Below are 27183 nucleotides of genomic sequence, written 5' to 3'. Positions count from 1 at the left end.
TACACAGGTTTTCTGAAGGAAGTTTGCACCTTGAATCTTTGAGTGAAAGAGTATACAAGTTGAGGTTTTGTTGTTTTGTTTTTTTTTTTTTTTTTAATATGAGGGGAAAAAGCAGTGGTAATCAGACTCAGTCATGAATATTTTTCCTGGCAAATCAAAACACATCCACTTTGCTCCACAAGAATGTGCAAATTTGGCCACACTTTGCACATTTCGCTTCCCTGCACAAGATTTTTCTCTTTGCTCTCCCAGGGATTTCTGGTTCTGGATGTTTTGTCACCTTTGCATCTTCATAGGCCCGTCTCTTTCTAGGTAGATATAGAGATCACCTTACTGCACTCTCTGCTCTGTCTGATCATTAGTGGTTTAAATCCTTAATTCTGGATTCTTTACTTTCTGGCTGGAAGCATTGACTGAAAGCAAAGCAAAGGGCTCAGCCTTGGCCAGCGGCGGGTGTGCCTTGGAGCCTGCTGGCATTGCCTCTATCAGCATGGGGAAAGCTTCTGGCAGCTTCTCACAGAAACCACCAAAACCTTGCCATGCCAGCCCAGTTCAAGATAAAAGGAGAACCATAACCCATTCTGGAAAGATCCCAGAACAGGGTTCTGTTAAATTAAGTGTCTGAAATAAATTTAGACATCTGTGCAGGAGCATAATCAGTACAGGTCCTGGGAAGGATTTGATTGCTTAAGTGAATGACCCATGCTACATTAAATGACCTAAGTTGCCCCGTACATCTGTGTGGGGCTGGCATGTAAAACACTGTGATAGATCTCTGCCTTCTGGAAAACCATCTGGGCATGTAAAAATTGCTCTGTGTTTAGGGTGTGCCGTATTAACCCTAGTCAGCAGAGTCAACAGAACAACTCAGCTCCGTAAAACAGTAACTAAACAGCTGATCACATAAGACACTCTTCAGACAATTAACTTTTCAGGGACTTGAACATCCAAATTCACATGTCTCAGTTTGTGAGCAGAACTTCACTATCTGAACTTCCAGTACTTATCCAGAATGGTAACTGACTTGGAGTTTCCTACCTCTGCAGACAGGAGATTCAAAGCATTTTCCTGTTGCTATGAGGCCATTGTATGTCAGTTCCAAGTCCTTTTGTTTGGTATTTGTGTGCTGTGGGAGTTCAGTTGTAGTGGTAACACACCTCATGTATGTTCTCTATTTTCCCTTCCTGGTTCATTTCACCAATGTAAGATTTCTTGTAGCAACAAGAAACCAACCAACACTCCCCGCAGGATCTCTGCTGGACCTTTTTTTTTATATCCTGTATTGCTTCTAAAATGCTTGTAGTAATACTAAGTATCAACATGATGTATGAATTGCTTTGAGTTGAATGTGAGCTTTTGTATATCAGGCCTAATACTCCCTTCAATGCCTGCAGACTTGTTCTACAGTTCCTAAGAAAAGTAATCCTAGATTTTCAGAGTTCATATCCCAGACACAGCACCATAGTAGCTTAAGCTGCTATAACTCCAGGTTGCAATGATCCTGTGTTGCCATGGACTAGCATTCCTCTTTTTGTTTTCACAGTGTAATGTTCAAGCGGCAATATTGTGGGTTGATTGAAGGAGGTAGCTGTTTTCTTCTAGTAAGATCATTTTTCAGACAGATTAACTGTCTGGAATGGTTCATCATATGCAAGACTGAAGAAAGGGAAGGGTCAGGAATGCAGTGTATCTGTTCTAAATCAGATTAAACCAATAGAGAACTGCACATTTATTACACCTCATAGCAAGATCAGGGAGTTCAGTGTTTCTGCCCTCCCAGGCTGTGCTGTTCAACACACAGTAATATTTCTCAGAGGCTTATCATCAGGCTGCATTAGTGGAGTGATCCTCTGAATTTATCTCTGTGATTTATGAAAACATTCTTGTTCAGATGGGTTTTCCAGTCAAACAGCTGCAGAGCATGTTCCTGTGTTTTAGAGGTGGGTCCGTTGTGCTTTTTCCTTGCTCACCTTCTCTCTGTGTAGAACAAAGTCATGTGCTGCTCTGTGTCCACAAGCACAGCAGTACCAAACACCCAGCACTGATACTGCATTACTCCCAAAGATGACAAGTTCACAGTCTCATTCACCTGTCACCAGATTATCTCTCACAATAATGAGAATGTTGTTACCAATAATTATTGCAGATCCATTAATCACAAGCAGCAGATTAAGCTAGAGGCACTTATCATTTTCAGGAGCAGGCTGAAACCTAAGGCTAAAAAGAATTGGTGGAAAGCTATTTTTAGGCTTTTTATCATCTGTCTTGCTGCTGGAGTTGTAGAAGATGAGATGAGTTTGAGTTTGTCCTCATCCTTGCCTTGTTGAGGAAAGAACTGTAGGGCAAAACTCCCTTGACCTTTTGTTTTGTCAGGGTTGTTGATGTCTGACATGCCAAGTGGGATTCCTCTGTTTATATTAGGCCACCAAAGTTGGAGACAGAGACAACTCTTGTTGACAACAGGAAGGATTCCATCAGACCTGAAGCCAAAAATCTTGACATTGTATTAGCATTTAGGTCTTGATTTTTATGAGCTTCTGAGTTATTTCTTCACCCAAAGGCATTTCAGCTATCAATTCACTACAGTGCAGTTTCTGACTATGTGCTTCCATCTCCCTCCCCTACTCTGTGAGATTCCAGCTCCAGGTGTGTTTGTCATTGAATTTTCTGTGTTTGGTGTTAGTGTGAACACAACTCTTGTGTTGTGTTCACACTAACACCAAACACAGAAAATTCAATGCCAAACACACGTGGCATTGAATTTCCTCCTCCTTCCAGCCCTCAATGGAAGTGCCTCTGAACCTTTGCTGTTTATTCAGTGGCCCTTTTGCACGTCTGCCAATGTGCTCTTTACTATTACACTTCCTTTATTAATATTCCTAATTGATTTTTGGCTAGAAAGCTGAGAGATATAAAGGACCCTTACAAGTGGCTGACTCACCCTTATGTGTGATCAGACATTTTACCTTCACCTGTGAGCTAAGTTAGAGTGAAGCTGCCTGTACAGATGCTGAATAAGGCTTCAATTCCTTGGACAGATCTTGCTGATTCTGGGAGAGCATTGGCCTATTTCCTTCATCCACAGCCTTCCACTGCCTTCTGTTACAAAATTCTATTGCTCATCTGATTTATCATCATTGTTTCTGACTTGTTAAAATGGAAGAAAACTAATTTGGGAAAAATAGTTTCTGTTTTCATGAATGAAAGTGGCTTCAGGAAGTTCACATTACCGTTCATGGGGCAAGAGGAAAGGAATTGTCCTTGCTGATCAGGACATTTAATTTCCTCGGTGGCCCAGCTATTCTCTGTGGCTTTATTAAAAATGTTTCTGCATCTGCTGGTAGAGTTGTGGTGTTTTATTTATGCCTTCACCATCATTCCAGTGTCATCCTGGGGTGATACTGCACTTGGCAGAGCTCGGTGCTCCAGCCTCGATGAGGGTGCGGATTGCACAGTGTGCTGGCCTTTTGGGATGCTGCTTGAAGGCACACCAAAACAGAAAGGACATGGAAAGAGTGGAGGCAGATATGTGATCCACATGTTCATTTGTTCTGTTTTTTCTACAGTATGAATAAAAGTAGTGCTTGAATTCTGTTTAATAATTAAGAATCTTAAATAGTTTTTTCCATTTTGCCTATTCATTTTAAAATTAAATATGTTATTTCCTTTGTATTTGCTGATTTTTAAGGTAGCTCTTAAATTGGATATTCGTCTGACCTTTGAGTTCCCTTTGTTTTTTCCTCTTTTCCTCTCCCCACAGGGAAGAAGACTCTTGAGTTTTTTGTTCAGCTGGAATGTAAACTTCATTAAAATGATACATGGAACTGTTAAAAACCAATTACAGTTCTTTCCAAGGTATGCATCCCAGTAAGAGCACTTAATTAGTAAGAGCTTGTCTAAAATCTTGTTTGTCTCACTCTAAAAATACCTAGTGTATAGAAAAAATATATCAATATCCAGAAACCCACAAATCTTCTGAATATTACTGCTATATTGTTTCAGCAACTTCATTTAATAGTAGCTCTGACATGCCTGGGTGTACAGTTATAGGAGCAGTAAATGTTTATTTGCCATTAGCTAAGGCAAATGACTTTGGATAGAAATTGGACTGCATTGTTTGCAGTTCTTCTGTGAGGGTTGCAGGTCTGTTTCTCCTTTTGTAGGATGTTCCTATTTCTTCCTACAAGCAATCCCTAATTTAATTTTCTAGGTTTCTATATAAGGCATTCTAATAAGAAGTGACTTGCAGGATAAATCATAGCCTGAGAACTTAGCTGATGGATGAAAAATATGGAGATTTTTTTTCTTTGATTATTCAGTGAAGTATTGCTGAAGTAATTCTGTGTATTAAAATCAAAGGCTTTCTAATGCTTTCATGTAGAATGATATATTTCTGTACATGTCCATAAAGAATTTCAGGCATTCTTCATGACATAACTGTTAAAGTATCTTGCTGAATGTTTTGACTCTCCCACCATAGGAGATATTTCAAGTATCGTGTAATAGAGCTTGTGTTCATTAATTAAGAGTTAACTTGATAGTTATGGGTGTAGACTTGAAAAAGATAATTTCCTCTAAAAACCAATTTGGTGCACAGAATTAAAAACAATATTGATTATTATGCAAAACTTCATGTTTCACCTTGATGAATTGTAGATTGATATGGTTAGTATGCTTTCTTGACAGTGTTTCCTATATGTTAATACAGATCCTTGGTGGAATGCGTTTCAGAAATTTACTTCAGGGCCTGGAAGAAGGTGTCAGGAGAATTCGTAGAGGTAACACTATGCTTGAAATTTCATCTGGATAGTTTTGAATTTCAAGGTGGGAAAGACTCATGACTTTCCACCACAGAGGGGTTTTTTAACAAGTCTTAAAGAATTATTTCCCTAAGGAAAGGGCCTCTTCAGCATTGTAAGGAGTAACTATATGTCATGCTTTGAATGTTTTCCCTCTGAGATCAGCTTGGCTGCAGTTTAACACCTTTAATTCTGCTGCTGAAATACTGGTTCACACAAATATGCATATGCACAATGTTTTTCATAAACATACCCGTTAGCTGAATTACTGAAGCTTTCCTTCAGTATGAGCAAATCTATATAGTTGATAGCTTAGGTATTTATCTAGTTTTTTTGGATTTCCATGGAAATGATTACAGGCATAATTACAGATCACAACAATGCAAGAGCAAAATTTCAGATACCAAAATATTCTTATTTACCCTGCTTTTAGCTTCTGATAATTTGATTAATTGTAGATTCTGAAATTTTGAAAATCAGTTGAGGCAGACTGAGGCCCCCAGCATGGAAAAATTTTGGCAAGGTAGAAGCCAAGTAAGAAATAATAGCAGGTGCTATTTTCAGTTGCTTGTTTTAGGGAAAAAATATAGTTGCTGAACAGCTACAGTACTTATTATTGTTTTATTGTGTTAACAGGAGCGTATGTGTGTTTTACTGTAGGTACTTGAATATACATGCATTCAGGATTTCATGCATCATGGAATTCATCTTCCCAGAAGTTCTTCTGTTCATTCTAAAGTTAGAGAGGTAAGTTCCAGGAAAACATGACATGAACTAGTAGCTTCAAAATGAGATCATTTGGTATGAAGTAGAAAATTTCCATCTCATACTAAAATACCATGCCAGGTGTGGCTGGGATGGAAATACTTTCATTCATAGCAGGCTGTGTGGGGCTGTGTTCAGGGTGTGCTGGTGGCACAGCAATGTTCTGGCTGCTTCTGAGCAGTGCCAGAAGGTCTCAAGCAGAGCTGAGCAGGTCTCAAGGCTTTCTCCTCCCTATGTTTTCCCTTGGGAGTGGCCTGGGCATGAGCAAGAAGTTGGGAGGTCACAGCTGAGATAGCTGACCCAAATTGACCAGAATGATATTGCAGCCATACAACCAACATTCCCTCAGCAAACTGAGGGAAAGTCAGTTTTGGGGAGGCAGCCATTGCTGGGAGGCTGGCTTGAGTATTGGTCTGCTTGTGGCAGGTAATGAGTGTTTGCATCACTCCTTTGGGGATTTTTTTGGTCCTCTTTGCTTCATTTATTAAACTGTCCTTATTTTGACCCATGAACTTGCTTTTCTCTTCCAATTCTTTTTCTTCCACACTGAGCATGGAAGTGTGTGCATGGCAGTGGGTGCTTAGCTGGTGACTAGGGCCAACCCACCGCAAATATTTTAAAAATAGCATATTCTGAGAAATAATGTTAGAACAAATTTTAGGAGGAACCTGCTTATAGTTTTGCACCAGATTTGTCTTTGCTGCTCAAAAGTAGAAGGGGATTTTCCAGAGTGCCGGCAATAGTTTTTGCTGTCTGTTGTCTAAGCTTTCTTTACCTGTAGAATTGACCTTTCCATAGATGATCACAGGGATGAAAAGTCATAATGTTCTTGAGGCAAACTTAGTAGATGGGTCTGAAATGAAACTTGGCTTTTTTCTTTTTATTGTATGTAAGGGATTTATAAAGGTTTATAGGGACAAGCTTTGGCTCTGGTTGTCTGTCTGTGGTGTTCAGTCACGAGCAGAGCATTTGAAGCAGAATGAGAAGTGCACAAGGTTGGTTTTTTAGGTTGGTTTTGTTTTCTCATAGCTATAGGATTTCCTTGTCCTGTGATTCCTGATCGATGGAGCAGGCTTTTGACAGGGCATTTCATATTTTTTCGCCTCTGGGGCTTATGATCTTGAAAGAGGACAGTGAATAAATATGTCTTTGGGCTGCAGGAGGAGTAGGTCTTGCAATAAATTTGAACTGACCACCAGAGGGTCAGCTTCTTTTAAATTTTGTGTAATCTTGTATTCTGTTTTCCAAGATCTTCAGGGAGTTATCAGTGCTGTATTGATCAAGGCCAGAAATGTTCAGAGGATGATCTTGTCTCACTTTCTGATTAATTTCCAACCTTAGAACACAGCTCAAACTGCTCACTGTTTCAAAGTGGAGGAATTCTTCATATCAAGTTACATTATGTCCTTGCTTATATTCTGCTCTGGTCTTCCACTTTCTCCTTCTTTTCTGCATAATTCAGATACAGAAAATAACAGGATTTTTAACTAATTAAGCAGTTTTGAGTCCCAAAGTGTGCTGATACTTGCTTTTCATCAATGCATAAAAAATGTATTAGGTTTGTACATGTGTATTTGGGTAACTCCATATACCAGATGAGTTCCTTTGTTCTTAACAGAGAAAAAGCTTATTTATCTGTAGTTCATAATGTTATGGTTTCAAAGTATTTCTGTCAGTAACTTTAAAAATAATTTTATAGTAACAAAAATGAGGTGTTGCTGTGAAATTCTCTAGCCATGTCTTTTTCTTAGTTGTAGATCTTTATATAAACTTAATGACTCTATAAAGTTATAAAATATTATATTTATTAGATTGTTTTAATTTTACTATTTTTGAGACTTCCTAATAAGATATAGGGTCAATTAACATGTTTAGTTTTATCATTTTCATAGTATGAAAACTCTGGTTATACATAATTATGAAATGCAGCAACCCCTTACCACTTCCTGAATGTAGAATGTTAAAATGGCTTTGGGGCCTGTTTTATTTATTTTTTTCTTAGATGCTGAGTTATTTTCATAAACAAAGTAAAGTCCGTCAAGGAGTTGAAGAAATGCTCTATAGATTGTATCAGCCCATCCTCTGGAGAGCACTAAAGGTAATTAGCCTTTTCAGAAAATATAAATGTCTTCAGCTATTAAATTTTGGGTCCCTTCCACATGTTCTGTTTTTATTATTTGCTTTTAAAATGAATGGCCACAAAAACCAAAATTGAGTGTTTAGCATCACAGATGTAGCTGAGTAACTTTTTAAGTTGTAATTAGGCATAGCATGCACAATAATATTCTAATTTGTTAATATAACTTACTTGTAAAATTCACTTTTGTTTACAGGTACCTAGAGTGCTTTCCACGATTGCAGTTGGCATTCATATCTTCTCAATCTGAAAATTCTGTGTAATCTGGTATTATCTTTTCCAAGATCTTTAGGGATTTATCAGTGTTTTATTGATCATATCCAGAAGCGTTCACAGGATGGTTTAGTCTCACCTGTAGATTAATTACCAGCCTTAGAGTACATCTCAATGAATTTATTGGAGTATTAATTTAGGAAAGCTTTTGTTCTAGTTGGATTGTATGGACATACATTAATGGTACGGATGTGCACTCAGAATGAAATTTCTTATTTGTAGTTCTTTCATGGAGTGTGTATGTCCTTCTGTGGATTGCATGCATGGACTAAAGTTGATCCACTGCAGTTACACTCTGTGGTCCAGAGGAGCCAAGCTTGCTTCTTTGGTGACAGCCTTTATTTTGTCTGAAGTTCTGAAATCCTTGTTTGTGAGAGCGTACACATACAGCCAAGTTAATTTCTGGCAAACATTTACAATTTCATTTACTGGTTGGTCATAAGCATCTTCTTGAGAAGTGAGAAAGGCATTTGAAATTCTCAAAGTTGAGAGTATTTACTATTAACTTCAAAAGTTGTTTACAATGGATTTTATGAGTTACAGGAAAGTGTTGAGAGCTATTTGGTTTCTCAACAGACCCCTATGGTAGAGGTGGAAATATGAAAAGAGTCATTGCTAGCCTAGCATCGTGTTTGGTCTTATATTAAATGTTGGATCCCATCCTTTTAGCATTTATATAAACAAGGAGCCCTCTGGATGAAACATTTATGTTCTGATGCCAGAGAATGATAGCTACAAAGCATGGCTTCCTTTAATTTCTACATTTCTGTCTCTAAAAAGAATAAGGGTTTTACCTGATTTTTGGTAAGTTAACAAAACACAGTGTTCCATTCTTAAGGGAGTTGCTGCCTGTCAGTGGAGGGTCATAGCCACCCAGGACTTGCCAAAGCCCAGGACTCAAATGTGAGACTAGACTACTTTTTGGAGGAAGATTCTGTCAAACCTTATGAAATCTGCATACATTTATTTGGAGAAAGGTAACAGAAAGTGTGTGATCTGGAAAAATAAGGTTACTGATTGATTTGCAGCAAGACAATTGGAGAATTCCGGATTCCACAAGTAGTTGAAATTTTTAACAGCTACTATTCATAATTTTCACATCACTAATGGTTCCATAGCTAGAACAAATCATGTAGTACTTCATGAAGTGTTTGGTGTTTTGAACTGTTGCTGTGACTCAGAATCACCAGTAGTTTAAAATACAGAACTAAGACGGGAAGCTTATAACTGTTCTTATAAGTGTTATGGATTCTACTCCAAAGCTTGAAATGTCAGTTTAATTTTAGATAACTAGCTTGATTCTCCTATTTTAGCCAAATCCCTAATTTAATATAGTGAAGAACAAATTCTGTTCTAGAATACTGTTTATGAAACAGAAAGGACACACAAGGCCTGTTTACTCCTCCTCCTTACAGAGAGCAAAAATACTTCAGTTGTAAGAACACAATGAGTTCCAGAACTGTTGATGCTGAAACTACTTGATTTCATCTCTGAAATCTTTAAACTGAGAATGCACATTTTGTAATGCTGTTCTCTTTTTTTCTTCAATTGCTTGTTTTGCAAGTAATTAGATTGCACAAGCTTCTGTTGGGGCTTTTAACAGCACATCTTTTATAAGCCTTTATGCAATTCTAAGTTTTTATAATATAAACCCATATGTAACTTCTTCATCTTTTTTTCATGTTCTTATTATGAAAAGCAAGTATCATACAAACATAAAAGAGATGTGCAGTGATTGGTTGCGAGTATGAGAGGATATATGGATATAAATATGATTATTTAGTAAGTAGTGATTAAGCTATTTCTTATCAAGCTGAAAAAGTCAAGAACCACTCCTCCAGGAATTCAAGCTGTTGAAGGAAGTGACTCCTTTAAAGTGTTTGGTTGTCTTTTTTTACATTTTCTTTAACATCCCACATATTTAAACTAACATGTCCTGGGGAAGCAGTGTTTTAAATGCTTTGAAATTAATTTCAGAACCTGTAAGACCAGTTAAAATTTAAAAGAAAGCTGTGAAAATTAACAGAAGAAAAAAGTAAATTATGGTTTTAAAAGGTTCTGAAAGCTCCTCAGAATAGTACAAGCATAATGGTAAAAGAAATATTAGTTATTTAAATTACTGCAGGCTCTGGCATGGAAAAGTCAGTGTGGATTAAACTAGGCCATGAATTTAAACTCTTCGGTTCTACCTCTGTGAAGACATTGTATGAGCCTGAATATGCAAATACATTTGGGATAAATTCCAGTTAATTAAAGGCAGGCATTTGAACTGTGGGTACTTAGTTCAGAGTTAAAAGTGAGCTTAATGGAATTCAGTGTAATGCACTTAAAAAGTTTATGGAAATTAACTTTCTGGAATGGCTATGGTAGACAAGGTCTAGGTTATTGCACAAAACCACATTTGAATTAATTTTCACATGCAATGTTAGTGCAGAAGAGCTATTTCACCTTGAATTCATGTATTATCTTGTTATGTGTTAATTCTTAAATATAGACAAGCTCAGAGTTAAAGGATTTTCTAGAATTTTATAGGATAGAATTAAGAATACGATCATTTCACCTTTAAACTGTTTGCATTATCCATAATAAATAAAGGACAACACATTCCCTAACTAAAGAATGTATGTATGTGCTTTGTTTGCTTTTGTAGTATCCAATTTAAAATTCCTAGTAATTTTGTTGACTTGAAGAATTTGGCATGTCCTACTCTACCATATCAGGATTGATCAAGAAGAGAAACCTAAAACAGATTGTAAATGAAGTAATTGTTACTGTTGTGCTTTTTTGGTTTTATTTGTCATTAGTTTATTTAAGTCTAAATATTACATGGTTATTGCCATGTTTCTTTTCCCTGCTTTGATCTCAATGTGCTTTATGACAAGTGAAGAAGAAAATTAGATGATTAGCATAGTCAGGAATTTCCCTGAACTGTCTCATCTTGCTGTTAAAATTAGGCCTACTTTGCTTGTTATATTGAGAGCTTTTATTTTTTTATTGGACAAAAAAATCTGGACAAAATTCTTCCTTCCAAGTCTTCTTTCCAAGAGAAGCCGGTAGAGGCTCTTAATCACTGCACTGCTATCTTTGATAAATAAAATGTAGTTTGGTGGTTAGATTTCAGCTTTCTCCTTGAGATGCCTTGAATTTCTTTATGGTTTCATTGCCTGCTCTCTTTTTCTGTCCTTTAAGAGTCCACAGGGTCAATTATCTTTCACTGAATAAGTGGCTAAATATGCACCTTTTTCTTTTTTATTTTTTGTGTTTGTGGCTCTACAACAAATAAAATATATGGTGGAGTACACTGAAAATTGTTAAATATGGTAAGATGTTGTGAGGCTTCCCGTAGATTTTTGATGAGCTGCCTGGAGCTCAGAACTTGTCCTAATACTTATGTGTAGAGATGCAGAACTGAATATGTTTTTGCTGGATAAGTTACACTCCAAGCTTTCTGGTATTTAGTTACTAAATACTGTTTTCTTGAAGAAACAGGCTTGAGCTTTTCAATTAAATCACCTGTCTCTTGACAAGCAAGTTAATTAATCCAGTCTGATTGAATTCAAGAGTCTTCTGTCCTGAAGAGGAGCTTTAAGGCCACCAAGAGAAATCCCAGCTGCTTTTAATTTATTCAGCATTACAGAAAGCAGAAGGGCTCTCTGTCTGTGATTCCTCAGGGTCATTGTAGCTGATGTGCTTTGAAAGCTGATTGTAACAATAACTCAGGTTTTACTGAATGGGCGGAAAGTCACATTAAGACTCATATGTGACTTTAAGTTCGTCCATCCATTTGTAAATTCATCTTCCATCTACTCAATTAAAAACACTTGTTTAAATGTTTGGAGAACAGTATTCGACAGGATACACCTTTGGATATTAACAGTTGGTCCTTATTGAAAAAATATCTTTTCCTCCATTGTAACAGGCTAGAAACTCAGAAGTTCGAGCAAATGCAGCATTTTTGTTCGTTGATGCTTTTCCTGTTCGTGATCCCAGTTTTACTGCTGAAGAGATGGACAGTGAAATTCAGAAACAGTTTGAAGAACTTTTTGTAAGTTTAAATAAAACTAAAATGTTAAAAATGAAACTTTTGTCAGAACTAACTAAAAAAAAAATTTGTTGATGCAATTAAAATGTATGGAATTTCTGAATAATTGTGGGGAAATAGAGGTCTGTGGTGCAGAAAATACAAAAATATTTTAAATTTCTATAGTATATTTTCTGCAGTTGCTATACACCACTCTAAACTCTAAAAAGGAAATATTTTGATTTGTTATTCATTAATCTGTGAATGAGAGATGCCTTTGAAAGATTAAATGCATGAGTAATGATCTTGATCCATACTTAACCCAGGACTGTGGGGGAGAGCTTCACAGTTACTGTGGAAGCAGTCAATCAAAGTTCAGTACTGTATTACTAAATACTTCTGAAATTAAGTATAATGGAGAGAACCTAAAAGTCTCCTTACCAGTCCAGATGGGTGAGAATGAGCATAGTATTTTCATTAAGAAAATGTTGGGGGATTCCTGAGTTGATATCAGATAATTGAACGAATTTCAAAGTTATGTTGTTCCATAGGAACAGTGATCAGTGTAGACGCATATAAATAGAAGTCCAAATGTTCTTAATTAATTCACAAATGCAAGACTTGGTTTATTAAAAAAAAATAAATCAGAAGTCTAATGAAAAACGTTGGCCAATAGTTAGCTTAATTTTGCTTCTGATATAAATTTCCTTGTTTTTTTCATAGTAAAAAGCCTTGAGGGGATATTAATATTGCAGTTCTTTTATGGTATGACAGTTTTCATAATGATTAAAAGGTAATGGAATGCTTTTTGTTGATGATAGGCTCAGATCAAACAGCAGTAGAGTCACAATAATCCATATGCTCACGGTGTTATTCTTCTGTTTGTTTTAGAGTCTCTTAGAAGATCCTCATCCAGTTGTCCGCTCTACAGGGGTACTTGGAGTTACTCAGATCATATCCAAATACTGGGAAATGATTCCTCCAACAATTCTTGCTGATCTTTTAAAAAAGCTAACTGGAGATCTGGCATGTGATATGACATCTGCTGATGTTCGATGCTCTGTTTTTAAAGTAAATGTTTTTTATCATGTCATTTTTCTGTTTTACTTGATGTACAGGTTTCTAGTATAGGCCACTTTAAATCAAGGGAATTTCTTGTTCTTCAAAATGTCTTAGGCAATAGAATTCCTCCTGCATTGAGTTTTGCACATTTCATAAAAGCCATGTGTTTGGAAAACACAAATGTCTTTTGAAATAGTAACAGATTGGCTTTCTGACTCTAAAGTTTTTTCAATTCTGATTGTACACAAACTGTTTGGACCCAATAGCTAATTTTTTTTAGCTATTAGAAATTATGCTTAGACCTGAAAATAGATGTAGGCAGCTCCAGAATTTCTTACATCACTGACTTTAAAGCAACTCAAGACATGCCCAATTGGGATTTTGTATCCCACTTTGTGTGTCTGAGGTTTGGATGGATATAATTCCACAGCTGGTCTGGTGATGCCACCTCCCATGCATTGCAAACTATGTTAGAAATAGTTCATCTACATCTTTCTGGCATGTGAGAAATAACTGATAGCTTGGACAGAAAAATGAACTGCCTAATCAACATTTTCACTTGAAGATTTTGTCTGTGTCAGTTCATCCTTAAATTGAAGCTGTCATCCTATTAATCCTCACTTGCTCCACTACTGCTTCATGGGGAAGCTATCCTGGATAAGCAGAAAGTGCTGATTTAAAAATGAATTGGGAAAAAAAAAGTATTTCTAATTTGAAATCAGCATATTTTAGGGAGCTGTTGTGTCCTCAGGCAGAGGGCAAGAGCATGGTCTTAGTGTAGGTCTGAAGCTGAAGTGAGTTCACTGAATAGAGTTCACTGCAAATTTGAAGTAATCAAAGCAGTTTTTACCAAAGAATATGACAAGAAACACCACACATGCCCAGTGTCTGCCCCTGCTTTGTTTTACATGAGAAGTGTCACAGTCCTCTTCAACAATTTTTAGCTACAGATTTTTCAGCTCCATTCTCTCTGGATTTGATTTTTTTATTTTAGTGCCTACCAATAATTTTGGACAACAAACTAAGTCACCCACTCCTGGAACAGCTCCTGCCTGCAACCAAACACAGTCTACATGATAATTCTGAGAAGGTGCGAGTGGCTTTTGTGGAAATGCTGCTCAAAGTGAAGGCTACCAAGGCTGCCAAGGTAGGAGAATGACACTTTATACGTAGCAAGGAGAAAAAAATCATGGCATTTATTTAAAAAACAAAAAGTACATTTTGAGACTGCTGCACTGTTCTTAAAAAAGATATAACTTGCTTTGCTCTGGTAATATGATTAATATCTGTGGTATCCCAAGTGCTCTGTGGGCCCTTGTTCTCTCTGGCTGGGCAGGGGAGAGCAGTGGGTTACAGCCACTTCCCTCAGCTGCCCAACTCTTCTAAATGCCTAACACTTTAACCCAGTAGCTTTTTTTCTTTGATTCTCCTATTTTTATAATGTCTGGTTCTATTTTGTGGGCACATCCTTCAGCATTTAGGTGTCTTTTTACAGTGATTTTTACTGTATTTTGTGTTCTGCTGTGGGCTCTTATTTAGGGCGATACTGTCCAGCCACAGGCATTAGAGCATCTTTGAGCTTTATTCCACTCTCTAATGTTAATAGTTTCCTAATTTCAGTTTTATATTTTAATTTAACAATGGTTTTGTCTCTTGCTAAGCCTAATAAAGACATAAAACTATAAGAAAGCATCCAGAGGAGGGCTCTGGAGGTGGTGAAGGGTGTAAGAAGGGAAGCCATACAAGGAGTGGCTGAGGTCACTTTTTGAATTATTCTGAGTTTGCTGCAATTAAAGACAGAGAAAAAAGATAATTCTCAATGTCAGGGATTTTTTTAGGGGAAGGAAAGACCAAGTTTACATAAAGAAAAAAAATCCTAGTAAGTATTAGATGTTTTTCAATAACTCCCTATTGATTTAAAAACTAATGTGAATCTCTGGTGAGTCTTGGGATCACTTTAAACTTACTTTTTATGACCGTTTTAATAGGGACATCCATAGTTCAAATTCACAGGGTAATTATTTGGTACAAATATTTCTACTCAAGACTAAAACAGACTTCTTGGCATTGAAAAATAATTTTTTTGTTTGTTTGTTTTAATTTGAAATTGTCCAGCATAATTAATTCAGAATCTTCTTACAAAAACTACAAATGTAGTGTAACAGCTGGCAAACAGCTGTGTAGTCTTTCTCAATTTCATAGCATTTGATTCCTGTGTTACAAATAAACTAGAGCTCTGCTAAGAACGGGATGCATTCATTATTTAGTAATGTAGGATTTGGGATGGTTTTGTAAAAGGGTGTTGATCCATACAGGTTTTTAAGGTGTATACAGTTCTTGTAGGTAATTTGGTCCTATTTTGTCCTGTGAGGAGAATATGAAACATGGCACATAATGACAATAATTGTATTTTATGGTGATATCCTTGTAGAGTAAATAGTTCTTCCTTGTATCTATGGAATTGCATTAGTATTGCAGGTGTATTCAAGTGGAATTGCTTGAACCACAATTTTAGCAGAGAGTCGGAGATACCAGGAGATTTAAAACATCAGCACAGCAGAATTTGAATTCCAGTACACATTGGTGTAAAAATTAAAAATGCTCGTGTTTTCCACGTTGATGTTCTTTATATTTGATTAGACTATTGCCATGGAAATCACTTAATGAAGGTGATGGTTTTTTTCCTCTATTTTTGTTTCACTTCTTTGAATATCTTTTTCTCACTTGACAAAGTTCTGGAATATCTGTCCCATGGAGCATCTCCTGTCTCGCCTCGAAGTGGACTCTCAGCCGGTGTCACGGCGCATCGTGAACCTCCTGCTGAACTCCTTCTTCCCCAGTGCCCAGCCCAAGGATGTGTGGTGTGAGCGCTGTGTCACTCTGATCCAGATGAATCCTGCAGCAGCCAGGAAGTTCTATCAATATGCCTATGAATTCACTGCCCCCACCAATATAGGTAAAGCACAAAACCTTGTGAGCTTTTGGAATTACTGATATTATGATATCATACTGATATCATAATTTTTTTTTTCTTATTTCTGTAACAGTGGTACATTGTTGCTAGGTTTTTTTTGTGGGGGTTAGTATAAGATTAGTTTGTAGTTTTGGAAATTCTTGACACCAGCAATAAGCACAGCAGGCAAAGTCAGCTTTTTTAACAGTGAGGAAATCAAAGCTTTTCATCTTTGGTCTTATGATGCTGTACTGTACACTCCAGCCCTTGGTGGTACCTGGCCCTTCTGGTCCCCTTTCTCCTCACACGTACCTTAAAATTATCTCAGTTGATACCTATTTCTCATGTAGAAACAGGGTAGCAAATACCCTGATGCCTTAAGTGATTTGAGATCTTCATGTGGAAGATTATATAGAAACTGAAAAAATGTTTGCATCTGATAATCTTGGTATCTGTGATTTGTGGATCAGTATTTTCAAATTGCTTAGAGAATCTAAAAAGTCCTCCTTCAGAAAACTTCTGAAAGTTTCAGTGACGAAGGCATGTACTGCCTAGCATGTCACTGCTTTTTAGAAAACTCCTATTGAAACAAGTAAAATCAGGAAAATTTTGTTTCAGAGGAGTTCTGTTAAAACTCAAGTAATCAGCATGGAGTGACTTGGGTGAAATGCCCAAATTGCCTCTCATTGATCATCTTGATAAGGTTATGAAATCACAATTATGAAATCAACTTGTTGTACTTCCACCAAGGTGGCATAACCCTTTCACTTTTTCTAGAGCTGAGCTCCTCGTTCAGGAGTGCAATGGTTGGGCTACATCTTTGCAAAGAATGGAAATTGACATAGGAGGGAATGGGATTTGACACAGGAATGAGCATTGACATCAGAGGGAATGTGTTCTTGAACGTGGGTCATTAAGTTAACAGCTATGCCAGATTAGATGTTGGAGTTGTGGAGGCTTCTTCTGGTTCTGATATGATAAGGTGGTGGTTATTTGGGGTTTTTTTAGTATACTGTTTTAACAATAAAATTACAAAGCCTGATGATAATTTTGTCATTTCTTCTTCATACTTGAGGATATAAAACGTGTTCACATTTTTTCCATTTCCTTTACAAGGAGTTTTGTTCCATTTTTTCCTAGCTGTATCTGGCTCTGTTGCCTACTTTTTCATACTGGCTCTTCCAGCATCATAATTGGAAGCACTTACTACCAACATTCTTAGCAAATATTAAATGTCTCATTTATTCTTACTCCATTTAAATGTAGCTAATTTGATGCTCACTATTCGGCGCTGCTTGAATGCCTGCATCCAGAAAGCAAAGAAAGCCACTCTTCATGATAGTGGGGATGATGATGATGATGATGAAGAAGATGGAAGTGAAAAGGAGAACACCAGTGTAAGAAAGTCCACTCTATTCTAACTTCTGGTAACTTCTTTTCAGTGGTGCTGAATGTGAGACAGAATATGGCAGAAAGTCTAAAGGAATGCCATTGGGCATCTCTGGAGTTGGAAAGCGAGAGCTGCCATTACTGGATTTTGATGTCCTGCAGTAGCAGAAATCTGGTCAAGTACCTAGAAAAAGATAGAAGGAATATGAAACATGTTTTAAATTAATGGTTGCCTAATTCCAGTGTTGATTATAAAGGTTTTGCAGTTAAATTATTTTAAAAATTACTATTGCAAGATATGTGAAGTTCGAGAGATTAAGACTGAATTGTGGAGTTCCTGTTCTACAGCAACCAGAGTGTCTTTGTAAAGGGTCTGGAAAGATTTTTTCTAGTGTCTTTAAAGCCTTATTTTAATTTAAATTTCTATTTGAAAATATAATTGGTAATATCCTCTAAATGTTTGTATTTCAGGTGTTGGATAATGTGTTGTCAGTAAATGATGTGGCCAGCATGGCAAGTTTGTTGGAGATCACTGTAATACTCTGGAGAAGCATCCACAAAGCACTAGATCATAATGAAGATGCCAAAGAATATGCTGTCAGGAAATTTGCTTCTGTACTTCCCGAATATTTTAAAGTATTTCAGGTAAAGAAAGCCTAGATTTTCCTGTATTTTCTCAGTATTTTCTTCGTATGCTTGAATGTTTTATGTCTTTTATCTATTTTTATGGCATTAAGTATTCTTTTTCATTGTTGCTATAAACTATAAACAGCAGCAATTTTCTTGGAATCCCACAAATGGGCAGAAACTATTCTGCAACTGCAGTGTCTGACTGATGAACTGTTATCTAAATAGTCAGCTCAAAAATACTTATGCAAAAAAATTGCTCTCCTTGTAAAACCCTCTCCTAGGGTTTTATTCTTTTGAATGTTTTAGAACTTCTGGTAAACAGTAAATACAAAAGAGCCATTCCAGAATTAATTCTCAGCGTACATTGGAGTCCACATGTTTTTCGACCCACTGTCCCCCAGACTCTTCCACCAGCACCACTTCCTAGAATTCAGCTGCAGCTGAAGCAGCTGAGGCTCTTTTTGCACTTAATAGGAGCTGGTAGAGTGCAGTTGCAGCCCAGAAAGCCAAACATGTACTGCTGACCTGCTGGAGTGAGTCCAAAGGAGGCCACCCAGATGATGAAAGGGATGGAGTGCCTCTCCTAAATGGAAAGGCTTAAAGAATTTGAATTGTTAAGCCTGAAAAAGAGAAGGCTTTGGGATGACCTCATTGCAGCCTTCCAGTGCCTGAAGGGAGCTTGCAAGAAAGACAACTTTTTATAGGGGAGTGTAATGACAGGACAAGGGGAATGGATTCAAACTAAAAGAAAGTAGGTTTAGATTAAATATTAGGAAGAAATTATTTTTTGTGAGGGTGGTGAGACACTGGCACAGGTTTTCCAGAGAAGCTGTGGATGCCCCATCCCTGGCAGTGTTCAAGGCCAGGTTGGATAGGGCTTGGAACAACCTGGTCTAGTGGAAGGGGTCCCTGCCCATGTCAGGGTTGTTGGAACAAGGGCTTGGAACAACCTGGTCTAGTGGAAGGGGTCCCTGCCCATGTCAGGGTTGTTGGAACAAGGTGATCTCTAAGGTCCCTTCCAACCCAAACCACTCTGTAATTCTGAGGTTTCTGCTAATTTAAATTTACTCTCTGATGCATTTATTTATTGCTTGGATTCAATACAGGCATTTAATTAGAATCAGTCATTTTCAAAATGTCAGTCTCCTTGCTCTAATTGTTTTAGAGTTATTCTTCAGGAGGATGCCATCCTGAGAGAGGCCAATAGTGGCTGCTACACCCAGAGTAAATTTGGAAGGATTACATAGTGGATATTCTTTTCTTAGTTGGTTGCTTTTATTCTGAAGTATGGTGGCTGCTCCACTGCAATTCTGCTTTAGATAATCAGGGAGTAAAAAGCAGCTCATTGCTACATATTACTCTGCAGCACAGAGACACATGTGCTCTCTACCCTGAAAGCATTTGGAAGTTGTCAAAGACATTCCAAACTTTTTTCCTTTCTGAAAGGGTCTGGCGAACAGGCAAGATATCCAGCTTTAGCAAGCAACCTCTTTGACTTTGATATTCTTACATAGTGAGTATGCAGCTTGGATCTAAAAGGACCTGTCATCAGAGGCTTAGTTCCTAAAAGGCTACAAACATACCGAAGCTGCTTGTCTCTTTCCTGAGAAAGCTACAAATATATTTTAAAAGTTCTTTTAAATACATGAGCTTAAAAAAAAGGGTTTAGATCTTGGAGTGGCTAATTTCATTTGGCTGTTTCCATGAAGCTTGGACATAGAGATAAACCATTTTTGAAGAGTTCTTAACATAGATTGGTTTCTGTATAACCTGAGTAAGATGATGCTGTGGCCTAGACCATATATTATGACATGTTGTAATGAATAATAATGCATTAAACATTGCCATCCTTATGTAAGAACCTTTTTCTTTAGAGTCTTTTTGATAAGTTTGTCTTGTGAATGAATTTAAGGCACTTAAGGTTGAGAGGAGTTAGATGGTGTCATGGTTGTGCAATTAAACCTTAGTCTCTAGTGGGAAAAAAAGTGATGTGGAGCTGCTATTTCTTTTGCAATGAGTGTTAACCTAATGGACCCATGACTATTCATGGTAGTTATTCTGGCAGTCTGTCAGAAAGTGGAGGATACTATAATTGGTAATTGACCTCCAAAAACAGGAATCAGACATTTCAGATTGCAAGCCATATTTTTTTGAGCTCCTTTCAGCTCCATTTGTAGTGGAAAAGGGAAATCCTTAATATGAGGAAGTGTAATCACAGTTTTTCAGTACTGTCTTTAGTTTTGCTTGCATGTGTGTACCTTTATGTCATACAGTGTAATTCTTTTATCCTAGGATGAGCGGTGCATGGCTCCACTGATTATTCTGGCATCCTTTATGCCCCCTGCTGCTATTCCTACATTCAGGTACTGTTTGGAAATCCAAAATTCAAATGACAAGAAGTTTCTTGCTGGCTGTATTTGTTCATTTTTTGCAGTCTGATATATTAAATGCCCATTTGGGTAAATTAAGACACTGAAACTGTGCTAAGTCAATAAAATTTGTGATGTTCAAGTCTGTTGAAGTCGTTGGTGAATCCTTTGTTTGTATTATACTAATTGTTTTCTGCACTTATGGGTGTGAAAGTAATGTATCTCTTCTTCTGTTTTCTTTTAAGCTGTGGTGTGGTTTCCAGACTCAGAAATATTGACAGTGGAGCTGACCAAAACAAATATTCTATCCTGATCGACTGCCTGTGCCGCTGGGGTCAAGTGGGGCACATTATGGAATTAGCCTGTGATTGGCTGTCTGACTCACTTACCCCAACAAAGGTGTGGATATGCATATGACAGGGAGTATAGGAATTGCCAGACTACTTTAAGGCATCATGCTTTTTAAAATAGAATAAGAGTTTTTAAGTATTCTGCTTTGAAACCAGTTCTAAAGTCAGATACTAACAGAATTGTACTGGTTTTGTGCTTTCTTCCGATTCAGAATACTAAAACATCTGGGCGTCGAGTACGTATCCATGTAACACATGAATCAAAGCCAGACTTAGCAGTTGATTACATTGAGTATTTATTGACTCATCCTGTCAATTGTGGTTGCCTACTTTCTCTTCCCAAAAATAAACTGAAGAAGCTTTTGAAAATCCTCGGTGCTGCAAAGGTAGTTTTCTCCTTCTCATAGACAGTGCTTATAAAATCAGTGCTTAACATTATATATTGTCTGAATCAAACTAAAATGCCTGCAAGAACAAGTAAATGAGGTTCATGATGCTCTCTCCCTTTGTAAAAAGATTTTTTTGTAAAACGATTTTCCTTTTGACTCTTATTTCCGACAAATACTCTAAACTAGAAGTATAGTAGTTCCGAATTTTTTATAGATGCAGATTTTAACCAGCTTCTCTGTTTTAGGTGTCTCAAAATTTTTGTGATCTAGTGTTGAGTGTTTTTAAGGGACCTGACTTTTAGAATATGTGAATAAGGAATAGTCTGAAAATCAGTTACGGCATTGAAAAATACAAGTAATTAAAGTATGCTTGTTGCTTATTTGGGGTTGGTGCTTTGCTGTTTTTATGGGTTTGGGGTTTTTTTAAAGCTGTTGAGTAAAGGAACATTTGAAAGGTTTTTCTGAAAAATATATATGGAAACCTTGATATTTCAGAGGGCTCTCGGCTCAGTTCTGGAAGGAACAGATTCTGGTGGCTGGAATCAAGCAACCAGCCTAAGAGCCTTCAGCCTCTTTTGCAGATTGACTGTTCATCTTCAGCACAAGGTATGGTTTTAGCTTTCCAAAATAAGCTGGAGTTACAGTTGACAGTATAAGGAAGTTCCAAAACAACTGGAGAGACAATTGGTAAACTTCCCTTTGGGTTGGTTTTTTTTTTTTTTCAGTTTTCTGAAGAAGGAGAAGATCACCTTTCACTTCTGAAGAAGACAGGTGCTTGGATAGAAAGTCAAGTTGTACCTTTTATACTAGCAAGTGATCAAGAGGATGGTATTTCAAAGCACAGTGATGTTTCTGAATTAATTATCCAGGTTAGATGATTCTTAAAATATAAATCAAGTTGCTTTCAATTTGAAAAGTTGTAGGTGTAGCAATTTGTATGCAGACGAACTGCACTGGCATTTGTGCCATCACTTACAGTGTCCCTTACCCCTGATCTTGATTTGCCCTTCCAAGAAAACGTTTGATGATCTAATGTGGGTGAGGTTTTAGTTCTGAGTTGTTTTCTGTTGCATTCTTCTGACATTTCATTTAACCCAAGGTGGATTTTAACACTGAGCTTTTACCAGATTTTGGTGAAAGGAAAGATTTGGCTAACTTTGATCCCAGTCAGTGTCTTTGAACAACCCAGCTCATGTATACAGAGACTGATTGAAAGTTCTCACTCCGTCTATACTTCCATCTCATAATCTGTTTAGTATGTAACTGTGTCTCTGTAGGGAAAAGCTCTTTTTGTCTGCGGGTTTTAATTTTGCTATTAAAGCATATTTTGCCTCAGTAAATGATAAGTATCAATGCCTTTGATCTGAGCCTGAGTTAAAAAGAGAGGATTTACTGCCTTTTGAGAAACCATTTACTGTTGGGAAAGGGCTGTGGAAGTGTTGAAGGACTGGTTGGAATTTATGCTTTTCAACAGGTGTGAACTGAGTAACTCCATTTAGGTACACCAGCTCTCAGGGCACCTGGGCTAAAAGTTTGTGGCTTTATTATTTTTGAGTTTTACTGAATGATTACTTTACATAAAGTTTGGGTTTCCTATAATTTTGAACCTCTCTTCTAGGCCTACCTGACAGTGTGTAAGGATGTCATAATGGTGGGCCTGGGAAATGTCACGTTTCAAGCACACCTTTTAGAAATGGCTCTTCAGATCATGCAAACAGGTACCCTATTTTGCCCTATTTTGTACTAACAGCAACATCTGCATTTATACTTGGCTGACTTTTCTTGCATTAGCAAGTTAGTTAATCCCTAACTTTTAAGAGTTGGAGGGAGCACTGGATTCATACTTAAAATGTTAATTGGACTGTATGAAAATTTCATCTAAGTGTGCTCAGAAACTAAATGTATTGTCTACACTTGTAAACTATCACTATTTGTTGTATCTGAGTTTCATTCTAAGTTTGTACCTGATTAATATTACAACTTTTACATTATGGTATTTATCTCTTTCTCTAGAGAGAGGTGGCTTTTGTGCTCCAGTGTTGCTGTGTGCTCTAAAAGAAATGATTGAAGTTTCTTTAAATCAAAATACTGAGACAGAAGAAGTGACAAATCTTTTCCACACTCTACAGAACGTCTTTCAGAAAATTTTAGAATGTGTGGCACATAGACTTAAGAAAGAACAGGAAAAAGGAATTCAGGTATGATATTACAGTTCAAAATGCTACATAATTGCTAATGTGTAGATGAATTAATAATTTTTATGCAAAGGGGTATACTTAGACTCTTTGAGGTTGTTACCTTGCTATTACCAAATGTTTGGGTAGACACATGATTGAATTTTCAGTAAAATTTTCCAAGTTTTCTTGTTACCAATTTTTTTTTGGTCCATTTTGGTCTCATCGTGACAGAAGAACCAGTAAATTGCAGAACAAATGCATTCTGGAATGTGGTGGTAATTCTAGGCTGTTAATCTTATCTGCAATTAGATGAACTTCCTCAATCCAGAGCAAAAGATTTGTTTACATATATTATGATCTTGGAGGGAGGAGAAATTTTCTATATTATTTATTTCTTTTAGTCTGAATGATACCAACTTCAAAATATGTATGATGTTCTAACATTCTTGAAAAATCTCACATCTTCACAGAAAAGTAGACTTGTTGTATTTTAAAGCAGATACTAAATAGTAGTGAAATGGGTGGATCACTCTGGGAAATTGGCTGATCTACTTTTTAGGACTTCTGAAAAACATTCAGTTCTTTTTTGTAAGAGCAACTGCTTTGTTTGTTTCTCAAATGTATGAGTAGACTTCCCAGTTGTTGCTGATTCCCCCTCTGATCTCAAGTGACTAAAATACCTCAAACCTTTTAAGGTGTGGTCTGCACTTCACAGAGAGGCTTTCTGGTATATTTCATTTGTAGTCAAGCAGTCTGAAAAATCAGATGTGTTTTTCTTTTTGGTTTTAGTTGATTCACTCTATTCAGATGCCTCTTGGAGAATTCATCCACGCACTGCAGTGCTGGCGTTCCACATTCCCAGCAGTTCACCAGGGTGTACTCTCCACTCTCCTGGCTGCAATAGTAGCAGAGATAAATTGTGTGCTACAGAAGGTAAAGTTAATCCTGATTTTCTTTTTTCTATTTAACACCTTCTGCTTTTTAAATGTTATGTTGGAATGACAGAGCTTTATTCAGAAAGTTGATCTTTGTACTACAGATGAGGATTTTGTGTGTGTTGGCATGGAACAAACAGGAAATTTTATTTGCTATAATTTCATATTAGAGTTCATATCTCAGATTTCTCACTACAGCTGTGTAGGAACAGACTTGTCCTGATATCTATTTCAGTATCTGCCTCTGAGGAGAATTTAGCACTAAGACAGTGTTGGGGATTAATAACATGGGTTCTGGGATATTCCCTCTGTGCTTTCGTACGGGGTCTGGCTGGGAAGGAGTCAGCTTTCCTCCCTGCAGTCCCTGTGCTACTGTGGTTGGCATTTGTGGCCAAGACATTGTTCAGGACACACCAGTTTGTTTTGGCTGTTGCTGAGCAGTGCTTTACAGTGTCAATATTTCCCTGGTTCCTTCATTCTAAAAAAAAAGTGAGGCTGTAGGTGGGCAAGAGGCTGAGACCATGGACCCAAACTGATCAAAGGCTTATGCCACACCGTGCCATGTTGTGTTCAGCAGTTGGAGCTCAGGGAAAGGTGGAGGACAGGGGCTTGTTCTAAACCTACCTCACTTCATCCCACGCAGCATTAGGGAGTTTGGGAAGTGAACCACTGATGTGTGACTGATTCCCATTCCCTACTATTGGAATGGTCCCATAAGGTTCTGTAGTCCTGTTTCAAAGCAGGCCAATGCCCTGCTTGGTTCTGATCACTTGTGCATTCTCTGCTTCCATACAGAGACATTTCATATGCCATGTCTTTTTTTTGGTTCCTTTAGTTTTTGTGCAGAGGATTTCCAAATATCTGATCTGTGTTGCCTTGGAAAGTAAAGGAAAAGTCTCTAATACTGAAAAGAATGTGTTGACAGAGGTTATTTCATGTTCTCAAAGTCACAGGAACCACAACTGTCCTTGAAGGAGAAGGGCGACATTCCCACCCCATTTTTCTAATACAGGTAGTGTTAGGAACAAATATGATTAGTAAGATTGGAAGCTTTGAGAACTAAAAAGGAAGAGCAGAGGCTCTTTAGTAGAGGCTGTGCTTTTGCTGTGGGTTCTGGACATGTCAGAAACAGAGCAAGAGACAGTTGCCAGAAGGAACCACAGAGCAGCTTCCAAGGTTCTGTTACAGGAGGCACTGAAGCAGTACCAGCTGTTTTCCTGCAGATACTGATGTATCAGCTGAGAGGCTCTGGGGTGACAGGTGCTCTTTACAGATGATGCAGAGGAAATATTTCTGGGCTTGAATATACTGGAGATTCATACTCACAGATTGAGTGTTCATTCCAGTCACTCATCTGAGCTGGGCTTTTCCCTGCCCCCAGGCTGTTGTAAATCAAAATTCAGTTCTAACTATTTGTCATCTATTCAGAACTTGACACCAAAAAAGAGCAGGTATCCAGAAAATCACTGTCACTGGAGTGACATTTAGAAATCATGGATGCACACTTCAACTTGGAGGCACAGAGGGTACTCATTTGTGTTTAATAGGCTGTGCCTTTGTAAAGAGTGACCACCAGTGTAGTTTAATGAAACTTCTGGTGAAAGCAACTGCAGAGAATATCTGCCTTGGTACAAATACTGTTTATTTGGTTTAGTTTCAGTCTTTCTAATTTAAATTAGTTTTGTTTATGTGGACCCAACACAGTTGAATTAAAGTCACTCAAAAAATACTTGTGAATGTTCCAATTGTTTGAGGATAGATCCTGGTTAATGTAATTATTGAAATACAATATTCTGCATACATGTCTTTCTTGAGCTACAATGGTTGTTGACTTATTTCTATTTTAGGCTTCTAGTGAAAAAGACTTGACTATGCCAAAGACTATTTCAGACCTTCCCCCTCTTTCAAGCAGTTTAATGGCTGTAATTATGAAGTCAGCTAATGTTGTCAGGTAAATGTTTCTATATTAATTTTTCCAAGATTTTTTGCTAATATAGAACAGTTTATCTGTTGCCAATAAAATTTTAATTTCTAAATTCAAATAAATTTTGAAGAAATAGTTGCTTTCTAAATTTATCTGGACTATTTAATAATCCCTTTTTCTTGACATATTGCCTGTAGGTATTGATTGCTGGGGTTGAGTCCATTTTTTAACCAAGAGTGCTTTTTATTTACAAGACTTAATCATTATGAGTTTTTTAATCATACATCTTGGCTTGCTTCTTTCATAAGGTACTTATAAAGCTGAGTCCCCTCAACACAGAGATATTAAGATGAGATAAAATATTTGCCAGAAATAGAATTATTCCTTTGACAGAACATCTGCAACGAAGATGTACCTGTGACTGTATTAAAGTCACAACATTCAAAATAGAAAGTATCTGAGTGCTGAAAGCCTCCAAAAGTGAGCTTATGTTATTTATTTTCGAAGACTTAAAAGGGAGGGTATTTTCTCTATTTAGTTGGGGCCTAAATATCTTCTAAAATTGTCACAACTGAATTTCATTTTGCATAGTTTGTTCATATTCAATTTTTCTCAACATAACTCTCCACACTAGACTTGTTTTAAATTATAAAGGGGCTTAGAAGTCCTATTGCTGTCCCTGACTTGCCCCAATTAATTCCTCTTCTTTCCTTATCTGACAGGCACTGAATATCTCTGTCTCTGCTGGTTCTTTTTCTTCTCAATCTTTATCTAATTCTAGTTGAACTTGCAAAGCAAAAGACTCCAGAGACTCCAGCAATAGTCCAGCTAATGCAAATCTTGCCATGAGGCAGCAGCTCATGTGTTCTCTTCTAGTGAAACAATTATTTTACACATCTCTTTCCTAAAGAGATGCAGAAAATCAGTTAATTCTTCTGAAAGTTTTTCCTGTAGTAATCAAGGTGAATCTTGTCCATTCTGGGTGGAGAAAACTGCAAGTTTGGGCCAGA

At 37.2% G+C, this 27183-nt stretch overlaps 1 protein-coding gene across 2 annotated transcripts in view; it reads left to right on the top strand.

Annotated features, from left to right (window-relative positions):
• Positions 1–27183, top strand: part of NCAPG2 (non-SMC condensin II complex subunit G2) — a 46137-nt gene that overhangs the window by 8353 nt on the left and 10601 nt on the right. For both annotated transcript variants that reach the window (XM_018909193.3, XM_018909192.3), the window contains exons 7-25: positions 3761–3855; positions 4709–4778; positions 5460–5546; positions 7567–7662; positions 11894–12019; positions 12887–13066; positions 14052–14204; positions 15791–16013; positions 17277–17407; positions 17871–18044; positions 20322–20392; positions 20644–20797; positions 20961–21134; positions 21633–21743; positions 21863–22006; positions 22756–22855; positions 23151–23335; positions 24104–24247; positions 26097–26200. In XM_018909193.3, coding sequence (XP_018764738.1) covers positions 3761–3855; positions 4709–4778; positions 5460–5546; positions 7567–7662; positions 11894–12019; positions 12887–13066; positions 14052–14204; positions 15791–16013; positions 17277–17407; positions 17871–18044; positions 20322–20392; positions 20644–20797; positions 20961–21134; positions 21633–21743; positions 21863–22006; positions 22756–22855; positions 23151–23335; positions 24104–24247; positions 26097–26200 — 2522 coding nt within the window. The remainder of the gene's footprint in view (positions 1–3760; positions 3856–4708; positions 4779–5459; positions 5547–7566; positions 7663–11893; positions 12020–12886; positions 13067–14051; positions 14205–15790; positions 16014–17276; positions 17408–17870; positions 18045–20321; positions 20393–20643; positions 20798–20960; positions 21135–21632; positions 21744–21862; positions 22007–22755; positions 22856–23150; positions 23336–24103; positions 24248–26096; positions 26201–27183) is intronic.

The sequence above is a fragment of the Serinus canaria genome, chromosome 2, assembly GCF_022539315.1.
Source record: "Serinus canaria isolate serCan28SL12 chromosome 2, serCan2020, whole genome shotgun sequence".
Taxonomy (NCBI): Eukaryota; Metazoa; Chordata; class Aves; order Passeriformes; family Fringillidae; genus Serinus; species Serinus canaria.
The sequence above is the reverse complement of the archived record's forward strand: the minus strand, read 5'-3'. Positions and strand labels throughout refer to the sequence as shown.